Source organism: Labrus mixtus, chromosome 20 (assembly GCF_963584025.1).
Source record: "Labrus mixtus chromosome 20, fLabMix1.1, whole genome shotgun sequence".
NCBI lineage: Eukaryota > Metazoa > Chordata > Actinopteri > Labriformes > Labridae > Labrus > Labrus mixtus.
Genome location: NC_083631.1, coordinates 18,217,735 through 18,238,260, shown reverse-complemented (window position 1 = coordinate 18,238,260; position 20,526 = coordinate 18,217,735). Strand labels below are relative to the sequence as shown.

The 20,526-nt window shown below is 42.7% G+C and overlaps 2 protein-coding genes across 5 annotated transcripts in view; one reads left to right on the top strand and one right to left on the bottom strand.

Moving 5' to 3' along the window:
- Window positions 1-20,526, top strand: part of b9d1 (B9 protein domain 1) — a 310,365-nt gene that overhangs the window by 151,866 nt on the left and 137,973 nt on the right. The gene's annotated exons all lie outside the window — the stretch shown is intronic.
- Window positions 12,955-20,526, bottom strand: part of tnrc18 (trinucleotide repeat containing 18) — a 49,437-nt gene continuing 41,865 nt past the window's right edge. For all 4 annotated transcript variants that reach the window (XM_061026922.1, XM_061026925.1, XM_061026924.1 and 1 more), the window contains 8 exons: window positions 20,333-20,408; window positions 20,038-20,146; window positions 19,115-19,231; window positions 18,364-18,516; window positions 15,786-17,500; window positions 14,603-14,839; window positions 14,034-14,108; window positions 12,955-13,181 (listed from right to left, as the gene is read on the bottom strand). In XM_061026922.1, coding sequence (XP_060882905.1) covers window positions 12,975-13,181; window positions 14,034-14,108; window positions 14,603-14,839; window positions 15,786-17,500; window positions 18,364-18,516; window positions 19,115-19,231; window positions 20,038-20,146; window positions 20,333-20,408 — 2,689 coding nt within the window. In that variant the 3' untranslated portion in view covers window positions 12,955-12,974. The remainder of the gene's footprint in view (window positions 13,182-14,033; window positions 14,109-14,602; window positions 14,840-15,785; window positions 17,501-18,363; window positions 18,517-19,114; window positions 19,232-20,037; window positions 20,147-20,332; window positions 20,409-20,526) is intronic.

The following is a 20,526-nucleotide window of genomic DNA, read 5'->3' as shown; positions in this document are numbered from 1 at the left end:
AAGCTACGTAGATGCCTTATCTCTAATATCAAACTATGAGGTTGTGTAAAAGTAACATTTGCTGTGCTAGCTCTGACGAAAATGGCTACACAAGTTTTTATTTTACTATGAGAGAATTGTTTTCCATTAGAGGGATAACACTTTCAAAGGATTAAGTCTTAGAAATTGATTTTATGGCAGTCGAGGGATTTTCAGGTTTTTTTATTTTTTTATTTAACAAAATCCTCTATTTTGTCAATTACTAGTTTTCAGTCCCTTGACTGGAGAGCAACAAAAAAAACCTTAGGAAAATAGCGGCTATCATTGGACAGTGTGGAACTGCAGCAGAGGCTTTTTCATTTTCCATCTCTTTGTCGCGACACATATTTACATCACCCAACAACATCTAAAGAAAAAACAACATCATGAACACAAACTGCAAGTTTTGGACACTCGAAACTCTCACGCAGCACCTGCAACGCTATTTCAATCACCCTGAGTCCCTGCCAGAACAGAGTGAGAAGTAAACTGTTCACATGCAGATGCCATTCTCTGTGCTCTGCAGGCAACTTTGAACAAACTGAATGGCACAGCATGCACTGATGAGGCCTTTGTCTTGAACGAGCACAGAGTGGCTGCCATAAGAAAAGTAGAGTAGGCAGAAGGGAGCCAGCTAGCTCTCAAGAAGGCTCTGAGAAAAAGATGTAGATGGGTGTGGTGACCCCCCCCCCAGTCGAGATTCCACCTCAAACCCTGATGAATGCACAGTATGTGCATATAATACAAAATGCTACATTTAAAAAAAAAAAAGGCACTGAAAAGGAAAACATCAAAAGCACCATTCTGTCTGTTTTATCCAGCAATACAAAAAGGTCCATACATAGGGAAGTGCAACTGAACATTCCTGAATACCATACCAAGATGTATTTCTATCTATTGTTGAGTTTTATGTATTTCAAAGGCCCATCTAGGGACAGACATTGGAGATTCGCTTAGGCTATAAATGCTGTAGTAGTGTGGCAACAGTTCACCTGCTCTACACTTGTCCCTTTACAGTTAAACATGAAATGCATAAATGAGCCCACAGAACGGGTCCCACGAGGAACTACGCGCAAAGAGTGAGGTCGTCACAGGGTTGAGCATATCAGAAGGACAGGTACATTTTGTATACATCAGCTAGTAAATGTGCTTGAAGGCACGCATGTTAAGAATGTCCCAGGCCCTTCAACCCGACAGAGTGAAACTCAAAACCTGCTGCTCTGCGAGTAAGGTGCGTTTACAACATGTTTCCTATTTGAAGATCAAGCATTGAACAGGAGGAACAGGTGGTTAAGGAGTCCATCAAGGTGATGGAGAGCCACCACACAAACCTCACCAACAGGAAGGGAGGGCTTGTCATCAACCCTCAACCCTGACTTTTTTTTTTTTAAACCATTTCTGAAAAAGTTCACACATTAGTCCAGAAATGTGTTATTCATGAGATAGTAGCAATTGAAATGCTTTAATATCTCAATTAAAGACAGAAAACATGTTAAGTATCCTGCATCTGAAGAATAAATCCTGCAGAATTAAATTATAATGAAACACCGATCTGTTGTAAAAACAATTGGACAGCTTAATGGCATTATTGACCCGCTCATAAATGGCTTTTTGGCATGCACACTGCAAATATAGCGTTTATCATTTCAGAACAGATTGTTGACATGTATCCAGAGTGACTTGAATGAGTTGATAGTTAATTAAACTCCCCCAAAATTAGTTCCGCACAAATGACAGAGAGCACAACATGGACAGTGTGAAGGTCAGAGCTAAGCTGCTACGACAAAATTACTAACACACAGAGCTCAATCATCAGAGATGAAAAAATATGTGTTTACATCTCTCTCTCTCTGCTGCTTCTACTTTTATGAACTGTAAATTATTGAGTTTTTTTTCTTACATCTCGGGGTTAAGATCGGATCTCCTTTGTGTCTGCTCAAACAAAAACAGTTTGTCAGTTCTGTTTAAAAAGCAAATAATCTCTCTGCAACTGGTTTTCTGAATTTTTAGTGTCTTTGAGCACAAATGTCCATGCCTCTCTGCTTATTGGGCAGATGAGATGAATACTGTATTAGCTACTTTTATCCAGCAGAGGGCGCTGCAGCTCTGAGAACAACCTGGACGACTGAGCAGGTGTTACTATAGGTGATACAGTGACAGAGTTTCTCAAAGATTTTTTTGGAATTGTTTTTGTTCAATGTTGTATTTCTATTAGGTAGCAAATAAGTAGCAAGTAACATTTTTTGTTTTGTCAAGTTCCTCTAAGGTTTGCTTCTGGTATCAAATGCTGAAAAACTTGCAATTTAAAACTTTTCACTTCTAAGGCCTTCTTAAATAACAAAAAGCTCACTAATTGACTAGGCCTTGAATATACACTTATTATAAAGATTGCATCTACAAAATAGCATAGGTAACAGCACACCCACACCTTGATATTCACGCACTAATTTGCATATGAATGTTATCGATATTTGCATGTTAATTTCCCCACAACATTTCACTTTAACATACCTCCTGGGCTGCTTATTGTTTGAGAGGGGCTAGTACTTGGAAACACTCTCTTTGTCTTTGTCTTCTTCCTTGTTTCTTTACCTTATTTATTCACACCATTTTTTGGCGCTCTGCCTCAGGTGTTGTCGGTTAATGGTGACGTGACGTGCGCAACACTTGATTGACAGCCATTAGTTCCGCGTCAATGAAAACGGTTACAGGGTAGGAACCAAAAACAAAAAGGTGGCTAACTTTATAAAACAGAATTGACAGTGAATGGCAAATACACATGACCTTTAAACATCAAGGGGAAAATATAGGATCAATAAACTTTCAGGACCATAAAAAATGGCTGACCAGGAATGGTAATAATTCAGAACAATTACATGTTCTATCCTTTGTTGACATCGTTATCGACATCAAACTGTTTTGTACTCAAACTGTATTTATCTCTGGCCATAAAAGAGTTCTGGTAAAGCTGCCCCCTCCCCTTCTTGTGTGTGTGTGTGTGTGTGTGTGTGTGTGTGTGTGTGTGTGTGGGGGAGTATATGCTTGGACCTATGAATTTTCTATTTGTGTTTTTATGTGTGTGTGTGTGTGTGTGTGTGTGTGCAGGCAGGCTTGCATTAGTGTGTAAGATTGCAATTGTGCCTGTATTCATTTGTGCCTGTGTGTGTGTGTGTGTGTGTGTGTGTGTGTGTGTGTGTGTGTGTGCTAATTTTGGATATTGCTGCAGGGAGAATAAGTCTCAGGCGTGTGACAGAACAACTGATTATTAGTCATTCTGCTCCACATACTGCAGAGAGGAAGAGAAGAGAACGAGGAGGGAGATGGGGGGAGATAGAGGAAGGGTATTAAATGTTTGAATGCAAAAAGGCCATTTATTGATGTGCAAGAACTAACTGGTACATATCATTAAATACGGTTCCTCTTCTTCTTTACTGTCTCTGTGATGTGAATCAAATCCTTTTAAAGGAGGAAGTAGAATAGAGAACTATAGGAAGATGCAGTTAAAAAAGTACATACATTTGTTGTAGCATCTGTTTTGTTAATCTTTAGCCCTTTATAATATGCTGCCATGATCATTTATCAAGACACATATCATCATGTAACTGCAACTGTTGCTCACTGGTAGAATCGGTCGTCTCTCACCTGAAAGGTTGGTGGTGTAATCTCAGCTCCTGCAGTCCACGTGTCGAATTGTCTATGGTCACTGAATCCCAAATTGGTGTGTGAATGACTGAATGGGATGACTAAATTCTGATGGGCATACGTAGCATCCTCTTCCATCAGTGTGTCACTATTTGTGTGAACTGGAACGAAGAGTACACAGTCAATCTCTCATCTCTCATCCCCTAAACAGCTGATTGCGTAAAAACAAGTAGGTCATTTTTATGGAGGGACATTTTCTGCTATTTAACTTGCTCCAAAATCATTTGTTTGTTTTTCTTGTGTTCTATCATTTGTGTGTTTGGGCTTTTGCCTTTATTTAGACAGGACGGGATCAAGTAGTAAAACTGAAGAGAGAGTGGGAATGACATGCGGGGAATGAGCCACAGGTCTTAACCCCGGCTGCCCTCTTGGTGGACAACAGCCTCTGTACATAGGGCACGACCTTACCGCTAAGCCCTCAGCACCCCAAATAACCCATTTCTTTAGGATTATAAAGCTGAATATAGTGCACCTACAGTAAAGGACACAAGGTCATCCACTCAGAAGATACTTTCTAAAACATACAAGCCTTTGAGGATGATAATGAAGTAGTTCTATATTTGATAGAAGAAGCATGAATCATTTTCCCATGATAGTGAGTCATTTCTGGTTGTTTTTCAAGATTGCAACTTTTTTTTTTTTATCTCGTTTCCCCAGAGTTGCAACAGCACAAAAAACAAGACAGAAAATGGTTTAACTTACCACATCAATGTGGGTAATGGCAGCATAGCAAGTCATGGTGCGGCCTCAGCGACCAGCCTATATTCTTTTGTTTTCTAAAGATCTTGTGTTGTTCTTATTGTAGTATTTGTATACTCAGCCTTTTTGACAGACAGTTAGAAGCTTTACAAGTGCACGTAAGGGCAAGAGAAAGAGAAAGAAAGAGAGAGAGAGAGAGAGAGACAAACATTGCTGATAATATAAAGGTACAAAGGTGTGGAAAAACTAAAATGTGAGAGATGGGGGAGTTGATGGATGAGATGGAACGAGAGAACATGTGAATGGCCAGAGGGAGAGACTGAGGCGTCTTGACAAGTGACATAATGCACAGACATGTCTCATAAGTAGGATGGATAGAGGACGATAAAAACACTGTGTCTCTGTGTAACAAGACATAAAACTGAAATATGACAGAGAACTTCCTGCACAGGTGGTGGGCGTCAGACTTCTCCCACAGGGGGCAGCCTCGAGCTCGACGAAACTGGATGACAAGTGTTTCAAATACAAAATTGTGTCTATTGTATATAAACAGTCTTTTCTGTACTTTATCTTAAGTTTTCTTTTTTTAAAAATCAACGTAAACGAAAGTGCTTCACAAGGGGAGCAAAATTAATCCGACTGCTCAGTGTGCCATAGTAAAAATATGTTCCAATTAAGCGTTTTTTCTGTGTAATATACCAGTGTAGCCATTAAATAATTACGGTAAAATTAGGTACTAAACTAAAATGGAAACAAATGACATGTTTATTTCTGTTTGTATGGAGCTAAATGCAACCAAAATTATATTTAGTAAAACAGCAGAGGGTACTATTAATCTTTTCTGGATGTTAGATGATGTCTAGATGTATTTATACTTCAGGCTTTTAAGTGAAAAAAAACTAATCAAGTGAAAAAACTTAAAACTGAAAGGTGAAACTTGCAAGTGGGGAATGGTTTAGCCTGCAGTGTAAGCTTTTGCAGGGATTATTTCTGGAGAGAAATAAGGCAAAAGAGAGGGAAAAAACTAAAATGTTCTACTCTTATCTTGATATATTGGTGGTTTGGTATTTTAACGCATGATTATAGAGACTAATCATCAACCTCCACTCACTGTCGTAAATGATGAACTTGTTAATGAGGAGGAGCTGTTGTCTGTTGTCTGCATTCAGCTGTCAGGTATTCAGCGGGCATCACCTCGTCTTCACGGTTACAATGGGATTTCAGTCCCTCTGTCACTCCTGTCTAAATACCCACAACGCAATCTGTGTGTGTGTGTGTGTGTGTGTGTGTGTGTTTCAAAAGAGAGAGAGAGAGTAAGAAGTGAACATGCCTGAAATTCAAAGACTGTGATGTTTCATTCATTATGTTGTCAACATGAATAATAGATAGCTAATTGATATGCAGTACATCACACACACACACGCACACACACACACACACACACACACAAAACACACACAACACACACAAAACACACACACACACACGCACGCACACATGCACACACACACAGGCATCCATGTGGGATCGAATTCTAAACTAATATTTGTAAGCCTCAGCTGTCATTTCATATTCAAATATATCACAAGAGAAAAAAGAACAGGAGACACAGTGTCAAGCGAGACACAATGATCAAAAGCTGGAATAAAACAACACACATTCACACACAACCCCACACACACACACACACACACACAATACACTTCAGAGCCTAAAAACTGTACTTCTGTCTCGATCACTTAGTATAGTTTTTGCTCAGTGTCGTTTTAAAACCTTCACTTCATCCTATTCAGCGCGGTTGCCAAACTCCCCCTTTACACAATATTAAAACAGCAGCCAAAAAGCTCAAATGGCTTTTTTATGTCGTAGCCGTGTTCTAGGTTGCGAATAGTTGTCACAGGGAAATTTACAGATTATCATTTCAGCTCCTTTTTGATGAACAACTTAAAAGACAATGGACAGTAAAAATAGAGAGAAATCGTGCCGTATTCTAAACTACAACATAATATAAGATCATTCACTAGCTATCATTGTAGAACAGCTAATGTTAGCATTAAACTACAAGAGAGCAAAGGCGTAAATTCTAAGCAAACTGTGATCGTAGCTAGCTAATTGTAAAGTTAGCCGTCTTAAGAGTCCAACAAACTAGCTAACTTTAATGTAAGCTAGCTAAAGAACGACCACCGACGGGGACTGACAACTGGGAATAGGCGTTTTTGTTTGTTTCGGACAGTCCCTAAAGATGACCCTTAAATGTTTAAGTGGCATTATCAGAGTCAAATTAGCCTAACTAGTACATTTGAGTCAATGCTTCTTCTTTACCTCTCTTAGCATAGAAAAGACTGAATCATGCTGTTGGAAAGAAAGGATTTAAAAGCAAACAATACTATCAACGAGATGATTGATTACAGCTTCTTTTTTTTCCTTTAGGCTATGTCAACACTGCTGTCGGTTATGTGTCAGTAAGCGATGCCAAAACTGCCTTTTGTTTTCACCACTTCCACATGCAGGACAAGACTTGCAGAGAGATAAGACGTAGCCTACTGCACAAAACAAGTTTCTCACAGGAGCTGTGAGAGCAAAATAAAGGATTGAAAGGTTGTTTTTTTTTAAATAAATTCAACCACAGAGATGATGGGAACAGAGGATGTGAGGATGAAGTTGCATGCAGATCAACCACAACGAGCAAAAAAAATGTCGTTAATGCTACCAAGAGCTGAGGAGCACTGTGAGATGTGGTTGATATTTCTTGTTAGGTTCATGCCTATTTTGTGAGCCATGATGACATTATTTGCAGTAATTTGATCCATTCAAATTGTAAAAAACCATTACAGCAGATTTAATGTTCTGAAAGAAGAGTGCCTCAAACACATTTCCGCGTCATATTTTTTGAGCAGGGAGAAAATAACAAGAAACATTTGCCGGGAACAGTAATTTTAGTGAAATGGCTAACAGAACGACAGAAAAAGAAAGACGTAAACATGAGCCGCAGAGCTGCTGAAGAAATAAAATTCAGGAAAACTCCTTTTTTTTTTCTTGGTGACAAAACACAGTTGAAGGACAAACACCGTCTTCTCAAAGTCTGAGAGCAGACTCCAGCCTGAATAACAACCCTTTCAAACACTTTGTGCTCTGTGTGCATTTGAACGCCCCCTCACTTAGATACCTGTCTCCTGGGAAACTGGTGTGTGCGAACCACTCACACCCACACACACACACACACACACACACACACACACACACATACCCTCACACACACACACCAAACACACGGTCGCCTGGAAAAGCTAAGGAGTAAACAATGAAAGAGATGTGGAGCAATACGACAGTAATGAGTTCAAACACTTACACACAGGTGCACACACACACACACACACACACACACCCCACACACACACACACACACACACACACACACACACAAAAACACTTGTCTTACCTCCCTGTTCTGCAATGAAGCCTCAGCCAATAGAAAGCCTCTGCTCGTGTGACGCTGGCAAATCAGAACACAGCATGCTGACACTCCCACAGGAGGGTGTGTTGGGCGCCGCTGAGGTAGGATGGAGAGAGAGAGAGAGAGAGAGAGAGAGAGAGTGAGGAGTGTGTGCCAGTGTGTGTTTGTGAGGATGTGTAGAGGGCTTTCTGTGCTGGTGTACTGTATCGGTGTTTCTATATTTGCGTGAGTGCACGTGTGTGTGTGTGTGTGTGTGTGTGTGTGTGTGTGTGTGTGTGTGTGTGTCGGCTCCCAGCAGATTCTGATGTTATGCTGATGTTGGTCCTTAGGGAGAAACAGGCGGCCGAACCCCTGACTGCTGCTCTCGCCGTGAAACAGGAACACACACACACTCAGTTCATGTCAGCAAAGATTTAATTACACATGCACTGCACACACAGGAATTCAAAAGCCACACACATACACACACACACACACACACACACACACACACACACACACACCAACACACACCTTTGCCAGCTCTTTGAGGGCAGAGTCATGAACGGTCAGCAGTGGAAAATGTGTCTCCTGCGGTCAGCTCTGCAGAGGATGCTGAACTTTCCTCCATTTTATCACAACCAGCAGCTTCATTACTGAGCTGCCAAAATGGAGGTCTGATGGAGTCCACTGTTGATTAAAGGGGCAGTCCACACAAACTGAACCCAGGCACACAAACACCACGAGAGCAGCCCATTTGGATGAGTGAGCTGCTCACTCTGGTCACGCTGAAAACTGCTGTAGGCTAGACGAAGAGGTGGAGGAGAAAGGCGAACTTGAAATCAGAATCCAGTATTCAATGTGTGTTGTTCAAAACTGAGGACAGGTTTTTGTTTTCTGGCAAAGAGTTGGAAGGAAAGATTGATACCATCCTATTGTACCTAATGAAACCCTAGCTAGCAAGGTTAGTTTAGTCAAGCACAAAGACCAAGTGTACATTTTATACAGATTTTGAGCTAGACTGACATAATTCATCTTAAGAGTGAGTAAAATATATTTTAACAGGTCCCCTTTAATGCTTCTTTTTCCCTTTGTCATGGTGTTTTGATGTGTGAAGATCCTCGAATTGCCTTGTTGCTGAAATTTGCTATAAAAATAACTTTCCTTAACTTGCCTAAAATATCTTGTTTGACATCGTGTAAGACTTTCTAAACTGTAAATTGTAAGAAAACTGTTTTGTTTTTTTGATTTTCAGTAAATGTGACTTAAGTGAATATAACATGAGAGGAAAGGAAATCAAAGATGTGTTCACACAAGAGACCCACAGATTACATTTGATACAGTTCCATCTGTTTATTGATTAACTATAAAATATTGAGTTACTAAAACAATTTAAAAGAAACACTGATAAACGTGGTTGCCGTCTGTAAAAAAAAAAGGAAAAACAGTTCCTTACACATATAGTATAGGTTGACAGAATATATCTGTGTCAGATTTCTCTCTAAAATGTATTCTTTTTTGCATTTTTACAAGATTAGACATGTGTACAAAGTATATTCTGATAGCTTTATTCACCTCTCGACAGTGAAGGATCATTTACAAAACTTAGATGATTTTTACTTTTTATTTTCAAAATAATCTTTTTTTAAAATCTGTAACAGGACGATAACGATACTGAAGGAACAGCAGACGAAGAACCAGCCTCCAGTCCACCTCTCTCTCTCTCTCATTCTCTCTTATGCTCTCTCTCCCATTCCTTTCTCTCTCTCTCTTTCTAGCAGCTAGCTCCAAATGCCTGTCAGCAGTATTGCTTTAGAGGCCTGGACGATTGTTCAGAGAGGGGGAAAAAAGGGAATAAAAAAAAAAATAAAATAAAAAGAAGAAGAGGGAAAACATGCAAACCAAAATACAGAGTAAAAAAATAAATCACAGCAAAAACAAACATTTTGAAGACAAGAAAAAGTCAAACAAACGGTGATAAAAAAAAAAGAACAAATACAACATCAGGCTCTGAAACAAAATGACGAATGAAAATGAAGGCGCAGTGGGCGATATGTGTTGGCGTGTGTGTGTTTGGACCCTGTTTGAAGGCCTAAGGCTGGGCTTTGGATGGAGATAAGGGGCAAATAGAGATTAGAAGGCAATAACACACACCTTTAACGGTTACAAAGGTGTGTAGGCGAGTGTGTGTTTGTGGTCATACCAGGGAATAAGAGAGTGATGTCTTTTCAGCCTCCCTCCCTCCCTCCCTGAGACACACACACACACACACACACACACACACACACACACACACACACACACACACACACACACACACACACACACACACACACACACACACACACACACACACACACACACACACACACACACACACACACACACACACACACACACACACACACACACACACACACACACACACACACACACACACACACACACACACACACACACACACACACACACACACACACACACACACACACACACACACACACACACAAAGTGCTTGAGCAGCTCAAGGGGTAAACAAACATTCAGAAGGGGGGGCTTTCACGAGTTCAATTCTGTGAACAAGTGGAAAAAAACAAAAAACAAAGTACCCATCACACACCCACGCCGAGATCCTTTTTTTTGGCCGACAGTCACACAAAACTTGAACTTTTTAGACAAAATATGTTCCAGGCAGAAGCTTGAGCAGCAGGTGGGGGATATCATGTAAGATTTTCTGGTGATCCACCGGATAATCTTGGAAAACAGCACATGTAGTCACTCTGTACCGTGTTAAAACTCTTTCAATAGAACTTTTTAGCAGCTTTTTTTTTTATTTTTTTTATTTTTATTTTTTTAAATCGAACATATCTTTACTGTGTGGCTTTTTTTTAGTTTTGAGTTTTAAGTGTTCTTAAATGTTAAAATGTTGAAATCTTGGGGTCATCCTCCAGTCATCACACTTCAGAGTGATTTCAAATACGATACATCCTCTAAAATCGGACAAACCTAGACATAACCAAACGATCCCAAAAGATTAGAAAACATGAAACCTATTGAGTATCAACAAGACAATCCTCAGTCTCTGCAGCGGAGCCGAAAAGAGGGAAAGGGTGGTAAAAGAAACATAAAAGAAGATCAACATGATAATCCAACGTATTAACTACGGTGTTTGCAGAACTCCATATACTCTTTAAGGATTCTGATACAATCTCTACACACCAAAGTGTAGCTAAGTGAGTTAAGGGGTGGGGGCTTAACCGAGATTTGGCAAATCATCTTCATCGTAAGGCCGCCCAATCGCTCGCCAATCCTGAGCATAACATTCAAAAGTTTCACCCTTTTAAAAAAAAAAAAACATTTCAAATGAGGCACGTAGAACAAATTATTCTTAAGCAGCTAAGAGAGGCGGAAGGTTGAAGAGTGACTTAACGGTAAGGTGTGTTTGTTTATCTGCCTCTAAAGGGGGGGGGGGGGTGTTAGTGAATACTCGAGGAAGACGTATACAAAACTCCTGCACACAGAGGAGCTCGATCAAAGTGCACTCATGTCTAAGGTGATTGCTGAGAGGGGGAGAAATCTGGCCCAAAAATAACAGGGTAAAATAAACATCCATTAAAACAGCAGAAGCCAAAAAATAAAATAAAATCAAAAATACACTGAACACAGGACGTTTAGAGGTTGAAAACACTGCAGTGCTAAACGGAGCCAAATAAGTGTTAAAAATTGAATAATGTTTATGATCTAATCAGTGCTGGCAGCGTCATTACTGATGATCAGCGCCACGACCTTGGTGCCTCCTGGACAGACTGCAATGTTTAAAACCATCCCAAAACATAAAAGGAAGAATCCACCCTTTCAAGCTTCTACACGCTCAGTGATAAAAAAGTGTTGTTTATTTTTCTTGGGGTGTCCTATATCCTTACAATAAAAAGGTGTCTCATGTGTCCCAGAAAAATAATTTGTGTCTCTCTGCCTCCACTGGAGTCCGTCTTCCCTCATGTTCGACAAAAAAGACAAATAATCAGCAGCTTTATTGTTTTATAGTGTCTGCGTGTTCTTTTAAGGGTGGATTTTTCCTTGAAGACAAAACTCTGGGATGAAAACAGGAAGTGCGTTAAAAAGTACAAAAGTCCTTCCTCTCTCTTTAAGCCTGAGTCTCTGAGGGAGTAAGAAGTTTGAGTAGCATGCGGACATTTGTTGTTTTCCTGCACAAGTTAGGATTGTCTTGGGAAATTGTAAGGGGGGGGGGGGGGGGGGGTTACATTTTCAGGAGAGTTTTAAGTGTTTTTTGTTTTTGTTTTTGATTTTTTTTTAAGTTAAGTGCTTTCGGTTGGAAGGAGGCTCCACCTCGCTCTCTTCGCTCCTCTGTGTCTCCTTGCTGTCTCGGCCTCTGTTGTCTGTCGCTCCTGCTGTTCTGTAGATACATTTATAGGACTGTCACATGACTAACATCACCATGGCAACATCATAATCACAACGTCACATCACCGGCGTGCATGTCTGTCTCTGTGGGCTCATCCAGAAACGGACGGAAACGTGCTTCTCTCTCTCTCTCTCTCTCTCGTGTCTTCTTTCACAGTTCATTAAAGCTTCTCGGCTGTTTTTAGAAAAAAGTACTCTGACATAAATCTATTACATGAAAATAAAACACTCAAGATTTTCCTCGATATAACTGTGTGTAGTACACGGAGGTGTGTATTTACATGTGTCTGTGCAGGTGTGAGTTTATGAAGGGTTTTTATTAGCATGTTAAAGGAAACTGAAGGGGCTCGTGTTCGCTCCGACGCTTTCCCCTCCGATGAACACAACAGGCAGGAGTCTGTTTGTGGACTTTGTGTGTGTGTGTGTGTGTGTGCGTGTGTGTGTGGGTGTGCAAACGTTTCAGGAGAAGTGTCGTAATATCGTCTGTAGATTCTCCCGTCTCCGTAGTAGAAAATGTTTGTGACAGTCTGTCGGTGTGTGTCGTTGGTGTCGGAGCGCTTGAGTTTGTTGAGCTGTGAAAGATCCCTCATGAAAAATTAAAAAAAGACCCCCAGACTGTTTTTTTTTTTTTTTTTTTGGAGAAGTCCACAGTCGTGAGTCCTGATTTTGGTTTTTCACCCCCCGGGTTCCTGTGTTTCGTTCAGCAGATGACCGGGACTCCGTCTGTGTTGAAGATCATGCCGGTGGTGGGTTCGTAGGTGCCGGCCAGGTAGTAGAGGTCCTCGCTGTCGGCGTAGCGGCGCGTGTGCGTCATCTGCTCGTACTCCTCCACGCTGACCACCAGGCACTTGTGGCTGACCGTCTGCACATCGTTCTCGTCGCTGTGAGACGACTGGTACAGGGCCCGCTGTGACAGAGGCAGAGGAGTTTATAAAAAAAAAAAAAATCTACTTCATTCATCTATATTTGGAATTAAACATCTGCTTCTTCTCTGATCAACGAGACATGTGTTGTCATCTAAAATACCTGAAAACACAGACAACATGTAGTGCAACAAAATCTAGAGTCAAAGATACAAAACTAGAGCACTTTATATAATCAGTGTTTACCTTTTATTATTTTAATAGAGTAAAAAAAGTGTATGTAGCTTAAAGGCAGGGGTGAGAAGTTTCTCTAGGTACACTTTATTTTTTAAGATTGTGGTTGAAATTGTCTTCAGGGTTAGCAGTTGTAAGTCTGTAAAAACTTCCATCAATGTCTGCCACAAGGTACCAATCTGATGAACCAATCACTGCCTCCCTGCTCGCTCTCTACACCTTGCGTGCACTAGAACACACTCAAAGTGCGTCGCAGATGACGGAGTTTATACTGTGAGTTTGTCATGGCCCGTTGTGAGTAGTAAATGAATCACTTTATTTTTCACATGTATTGTGATTTAGTAGTTTCTACACAATGCAAGTGATGAGCTCTCTTTTTCGAGGAGTAAATGGGGCGCACGCACTAACCATCAGGCTACTGGTGGCGCCCCCTAATGAGCTTTTTTAAATATAAATATTTAATGCCCATTTCATTAATTTAACAAATGGCGTTATCTCTTGTGATATTTTGGTACAGTCAACACATCTTACAGTCCGCTTTGTGACTCCGTGTGGTCTAACCTCTACATTCAGGTCCTTTGATAAATTCATTTTGGGTTTTAAAATATACACAGGCAAATAAAAGAAAAACATATAATAAATATAGTCGATTTATTCCTCACCTCCATGAAGTCTTTCCTCTGGATAGAAGAGTGCAGAGCTGCTGGTAGAGACTGACCACACATCTGATCCCAGTTCTGAAGAGAGAAGAAGCCTTAGCACCTCAAACGTATCGCACAGGAAAACATGCTTTCAGTGTGAAACTTCATTCTGTGACTTAATGTTCACATATAACTCTAGCATTATTATTATCTTGCTTCTTTTTTTTTTTTTTCTTTAATGATACAGCAGAGATGAAATGATTGTGGTGTGACTCTTAAAACTTAATCAGATGAATCTCTTTTCATGAATCACATGTCCTGAAATGTAATATTGGCTCAAACATGTGAACTGATCCGATGATCTGTTTAGTCACATGAAACTATTCAAGCATTATGAACACGCGGCTGCATGTTTACGAGATTATTCTTCAGATTTTCATGCGAGTCATGCGAGAAAATCTTGACTGTAAAAGGTGTGAAGCTGTTTTTTTTTTTGTCTAAAAGTTTGTTTTGAAACATAAACTCTAATTCGATCATTTCAAAGAAAAAATCAGCCGGTGTATATTCAGAAGCCGTTTCAAAGCTCCTACCTTCTTGTCGGTGAGTTTCTTGCCGGGGTTCGTCTCCTCCGGATGATAAAACCAGTTGACCCTGACCACCATGTTGCTGCCCCACGACTCCCACATGCTCTGGATGCGGCCGATGAAGGGCAGGTTGGGCCGGCCGGCCGAGAGGAACACGGCGCAGTCACCGATCCGGATCATCTCTCTGCCTCGCACGATCGCCTTGTAGAAGAGCTTCTTAGCTTTTCCTTTCATACCGCGTCTCTGAGGGGAGCAGAAGAGGATCGTCACACGGTGTCAACACTTCAATGGAATTTATTTTATTTACATCGTGGCTCCAATTCACAACAAATGTTCTCTCTGAAAATAACTAAGCTGGTTTTCTCATTATTCAGGATTAATTTGACTCATAATCTTCACAAAACAGATTGTTTTCACTGGATACTTTCTAAGTCGGAATAGAAAACAAAACAACAGGCTGATCACTGAGAGGCCAGACCACGACGTGCCGCGCTGCTACTGCCCACATTACTGAAGTAAGTTAAATCCATTTCTGTGTTTTTTTTCACGATTTTATTAGAGAGGACAGCTGAAGAGAGACAGGAAACATTGGGAGGAGAGAGCGTGGGATGAAATGCAGCAAAGGGCCGAGGTCGGATTTGAACCCACGGCCGCTGCTGCAACAACAACGACGACGACGACAGCCTCCGTCCCAGCCGCTAGGCTATCGGTTTGCTTTACATGCTTTCATAACGCCGAGGATACAGATAAAGAGATAAAACACGTCGATATCTCGGGAAAATTACGCGGAAAGGACTTGCTATCACGGAGAAACTGGAGTAAATAAAAAAGTAAGGATGAATGTCCGCTCAGGGCTTCCGTACTCACTCTATCAAAATATCAAACAACATATATAACAAAAATTAAATACAGAAGCGTGAAATTATTTTCTTCCCAAGAATTTGACCTTGATTGGGGGGGCTGGTGGAGCAGTGGTTAGTGCGCGCGCCCCATGTATGGAGTCTGTAGTCCTCCAAGCGGGCGGCCCAGGTTCGAATCCCACCTGTGGCTCCTTTCCCGCATGTCATTCCCCTCTCTCTCTCTCTCTCTCTCTCTCCCTGATTTCCAACTCTATCCACTGTCATATCTCTAAATCAAAGGCACAAAAAGCCCCAAAATAAATCTTGAATTTGACCTTGATGTCTCTCACCTGTGTCGGTTTCCCAAACCACTTCCACAGCTGCCTGGCTGGGAGGAAGGCGGAGATCTTGGGCCGGTTCTCCACGCTGGGGAGCCTCTGGCGTTTCGCGAGCTCCTTGGTTGTGGGGAGGTGAACCCCCTCTCTGCGCTTGGGTCTCCCCACTTTCCCCTCCCCTCCGCTGGGCTTCGGCTTGGGAGGCCGCCCCCTCTGCCCGGACCCCTTCCCCGTCGCCGGTTTCGCAGGTTTGGCCGGAGTGTCGGGGGTCGGAGAGGATGAAGGGGAGGTCGAGCGCGAGGGCGGAGAAAGCTCTTCTTCGTCTTCTACTTTTAACTCCGCCTCCTTCTCCGTATCGTCACTCTCCTCCTCCTCTTTCGGTCCTTCCTTCTGTTTGTCCTGCGCTGGAGCAGAGGAGGCGGGGGCCGGCGTAGGGGTCGGGGGCCTCTCTTCGTCCGAGCTGCAGGAGGAGTCGTCGGTGGACGAGGACGACGACGAGGACGACGACGAAGAAGACGAGGAGGAACCGGAGCAGGATGAAGAGGAGGAGGAGCAGCTTGACGTGCACTTCTTCTTTTTCTTCATCTTCCCTTTCTTTCCTTCCTCCTCCGACTCGGAGCTGCTGCTGCTCTGAGACTCCTCCTTCACCTTCACCTTCCTCTCCTCTCGTTTCTCCGGCGGCTTCCTCTCTTCCTTCTTCACTTTCTCCTCTCTTGCCTCCACTTCCTGTCCTCTTCCTGCACTGCCCCGACACTCCGCCTTCTCTTTAACTAGCACGGACGATTTGTAGGAGGAGTCTTTCTCCGGAAGGACGGCCCCTCGATCTGGAACTCTGGGTTTGGCCTTTAACAGCTTTTGATTGGCCGTGGCGATGGGGGTGTGGTCTCGCCTGACCCCCCGCCCCTCCAGCAGCATCAGAGCCTTCGTCTTCTTGGTTTTCGGGGAGGTGACGCCTTCGTGGTCCAGCTTCACCAGGGGCTCCGCTGACTTGCGCCTCACCAAAGAGCCCATGTCACTCTTCCCCGATCCAGATTTGGGTCTGGAGACGGCGGAGAGCTGCTCGGACGGAATCTTCAGTTTGGGTCTGGGGGCCGACGAGGAGGACAACGACGACGGCGGCGGCCTGTGAGTCAGCGAGGAGGAAGGTTTGCCCGCAGGGAGCCTGGAGATGGAGCCGAGTCCAGAGCCGAGGCTGGGTCTGGAGCTGCTGTGGTGGTCCAAGGAGGGTTTAGTTTTGGAAGCAGAAGAGGGTCTGGGTAAGGATCCAGGTTTGGGTGCAGATGATGATGTCACCAAACTGGGTCTGGATATTGGCCTGTTATTCGACGGACTGACGCTGCTTAGGGTTTCTCTGCGCTGGTTGTTGTACGAGCTCAGGTTGGGCTCGCTGTACAGATCCACAGTCAGGACCTTCCCGTAGGTGTTTGGATAGAGGGACGGCGGGAGAGAGCGGGTCGGCTTGAGAGCTGGAGGCTGGGAGGAGCTGGACTTTCTGGGCACAAGGTTGGGCAGGGTGGGGCTACTTGTCGGGGTCGGGGCGGAGTTGGTGCGGCCCGGCTTTGCCTGCATGGTCGGCCGTGACGCTGGACGGGGCTTCTCGTTGGCTGCTTTCTGGACAGAGGAGGACCGGTCCTGAGAGGGTTTGGAAGCAGCCGGGGGTCTGTCGGCAGGCTGGATGGAGCAGGATGGAGGATCAGATTTCTCATGGCTTTCTTGGATCATAGAGGTGTCTGGGAAAAAAAAAAAAAAGAGTAAAAAAGCACAAATTTGAAATCTGAATGGGTTTACTCCAGATGTGCTGACGTTTTCATTGTGCGGCTGCATGATTTTTTTTTTTTTGTTCATGCGGTTTGCAGCGCCTCGACAAACGAAAACTGCTGATACAGTCGAAAACAAAGCCACTACTGCAAAATCAGACATTCACCGTTGCCATATATCATCACAGCTAAAGTAATCAACCCTGAGCTACAACAACAAAAAGTGTGTCATTAAACATGACGGCCGGTGGTCCAGTGTGAGACGTTTGATGAAAGAGCCGTCTGAGCCTCGATCTATTTTAGTTCTGTTGTTCTATAAAGACCACAAAGACTCGTCAAAGCATGAACAATGAAAGAAAAAGTGAAGTTTAGCTCTTTAGTTTGGTCTCTATGATATCTTTAAGTTTAAAATCGGGGGTAGAAAGAAACAGCGTGTAAGTACTTCTATTAATACATCAACACAAATCAAGTCCATTTGGAGCACTGAGCCAAATCATGTGAAGTCTTTCTCCCTTTTGGACTATGTTTAGACACTTAATAAAAATAATAATAATAATAATACATTGAATTTGAAAAGTTAATTTGCATAAACAGATAAATTCTGATAAGCGTCTTTCTGATCCAAAATCTGTTCTGGTGCAAAACCTGAACACATTTCTGCCATCAAATTCCCCCGATACTAAAGAGTTAGCTAAGATCACACTTGGAGGTTAGTGTTTGTAAGTGGGATAAGCAGCTGGATGATATACATGTATAAAGTGAAGTAATGACTGTAACTTGCACATAAAAAAAGAGCTAATAAAGACGCTCCAGAGCGATCGGGCTGAGTTGCTCACCTGGTTTAGGTTTGGGTTTGCGTCCAGGTTTTCCTTTGATCTTGGGAGCGCTCTCCTCCGGCTTCTTCCCCGCCTCTTTGCCTTCTTTGCTGCACTTGCGGACTCGCCTCCGGGAGCAGCTGGCCACGAGCAGGGCAGGAGACGGCTCCGCGCCTGCACAAGAAGCACAGAAGAAGACAGCGGGGCTTTAAGTTTCTCTGAACAACTCGACCTTTTCATGCTTTCATCTCGGCTGCAGGGAATTTCAGCTTTTCCAAGAAATAAAAAAGGGAACAAAGGCCTGCCCTTCACTGTTACTGCAGAACAATCATTTGGACCAAGATGATCAGCTCTGTGTTTGTTTGTGTGCGTGTGTGTTTGTACTCTGCACTGTTTACACAAAAATCAACAGTTTGGAAGCCCTTTCTTAGAAAAAGAGAAATATTTATATACTAGCTTCTCAAGGCTGAAATCAACAAAAGCTTTCCCAGAGAGAGAGAGGACTAATGTTGTTCTTTTAGGCAGAGTGTTTTTCTCTCTCCACCTAGAAGTCTTGTTCTTCACTCTATTTGATTTGAACCATGTGAAACCAGCTTTAGACCTGAAATACATTTTTACATCTACATAAACATAGATACCACAGATGTTTAGTTATCTGTTTTGTTCTTTCCCATATCATTTAAATACCTTGACTTACAGACTCTGATTCCAGTAATATATAAAAAAAAACCATTTTATCCTTTTCAAACAGCTGCATACGATATACTCTTACAGTGGATCTTGTAGTCTGGGGGCAGCAGTCTGATGTGGGAGAGGGGGATGCGGCCCGTGTCGCCGTCGTCAAACTCCACCGTGATGAGGTCGTCATTCTCATCGATATCCGAACTCCCTGTTTGCAAAAAAAAAAAGCAAAAAAAGTAATGAAAAACTGTTTGACATGTACTTAAAAGTCTCGTTGTTGTAATGCACGTGTTTGTTTTTATACATGTTTTATACAACCCTAAGCCTGCAAAGTTAAACTGTAGTGTAGAGAGTGGAGTGGTATGAAGGTATGCTGTATGGCATGAGCACAAAAAAAAACACAAAATCAAGATATTTGTGAAATATCGCTCAAATATCCAGAATCTGTTTGGGTTTCATGCTCTTGTTGTTATTATTTTAGGGGTGCTGAGATGAAATTTAGAGCTGCCATAGAACCCTGATTAAAAGTGACTATCGTTGGGTTACATTAACTAGAAAATGTTAGCTAATTAGCCCCCACATTGACTTTAATGATGAAGTTTTTCTAACCCAGTCACGTCAAAAATACAAATAGCTGTCTGTATTTTTGTAGGCTTTCATTTTAGCTCATCTGAGGCTAATTTTGTAAAGTTTGCTGTCTGCTATGTGGTTGCTTTTTGTACAATAACTCTCAGATTTGAGTGACTCTTCTTTGCCGATGATAACACTTGTTGAATTCTTATTACTCATTGCAGTAAATCTTGCCGACTGGAACAAGAACAGACCTTTAGCAGTCATGTTTCTCTCACATCTTTCCGCCCCGCACACAGAACGAGCAGCTCTCTTAGCTTCGCTCACGTTTGTTTGCGCTGCCAGCTACGATTAAAATGGTGCGCGTGAGAGGATAATGAATCATATCATCAGTAGGTGTTGGGTGTGTGTGTGTGCGTGCGTGTTTGCATGTTGCTGCCGTACCGTTGACAACAGTGCCGGGGTAAAGGCAGCGGTACTGCTGGCTCCAGTAGGCAGCGATGCGGGTGCCCTCTGGGAGGTAGCGCACGGACGGAGGCTTCACATCAATGATCTGCGCGCACACGAGGAAGAACTTTTAAGATGTCAACACAAAAACACAGCGTCCACCCTCCTCACGCTCAGGCAGAGATTATTTTAACAGGATTTTAACTGGATAAAACGCTTTTTCTAACGCCTGTTGTGTCTCACGTATGTCACAAAACCAGAGACGTACAGAGTCTCTGGTGATCTGACTCACCGCCTCCTGCAGCAGCTGTTCCAAGCAGTAGATGTGCGGTCGGTTCCCTCGCTCCCCTTCCACCACCACGCTGTATCTGCACACAGAAAACGTGAGAAAAGGGGTCACTGGGAGGTCAGCGGCACAGCACTCAAATCTGACCGTCGTTATTTGTTATGGGGCGGCTGTGGCTCAGTCGGCAGAGTCGCCGCCTC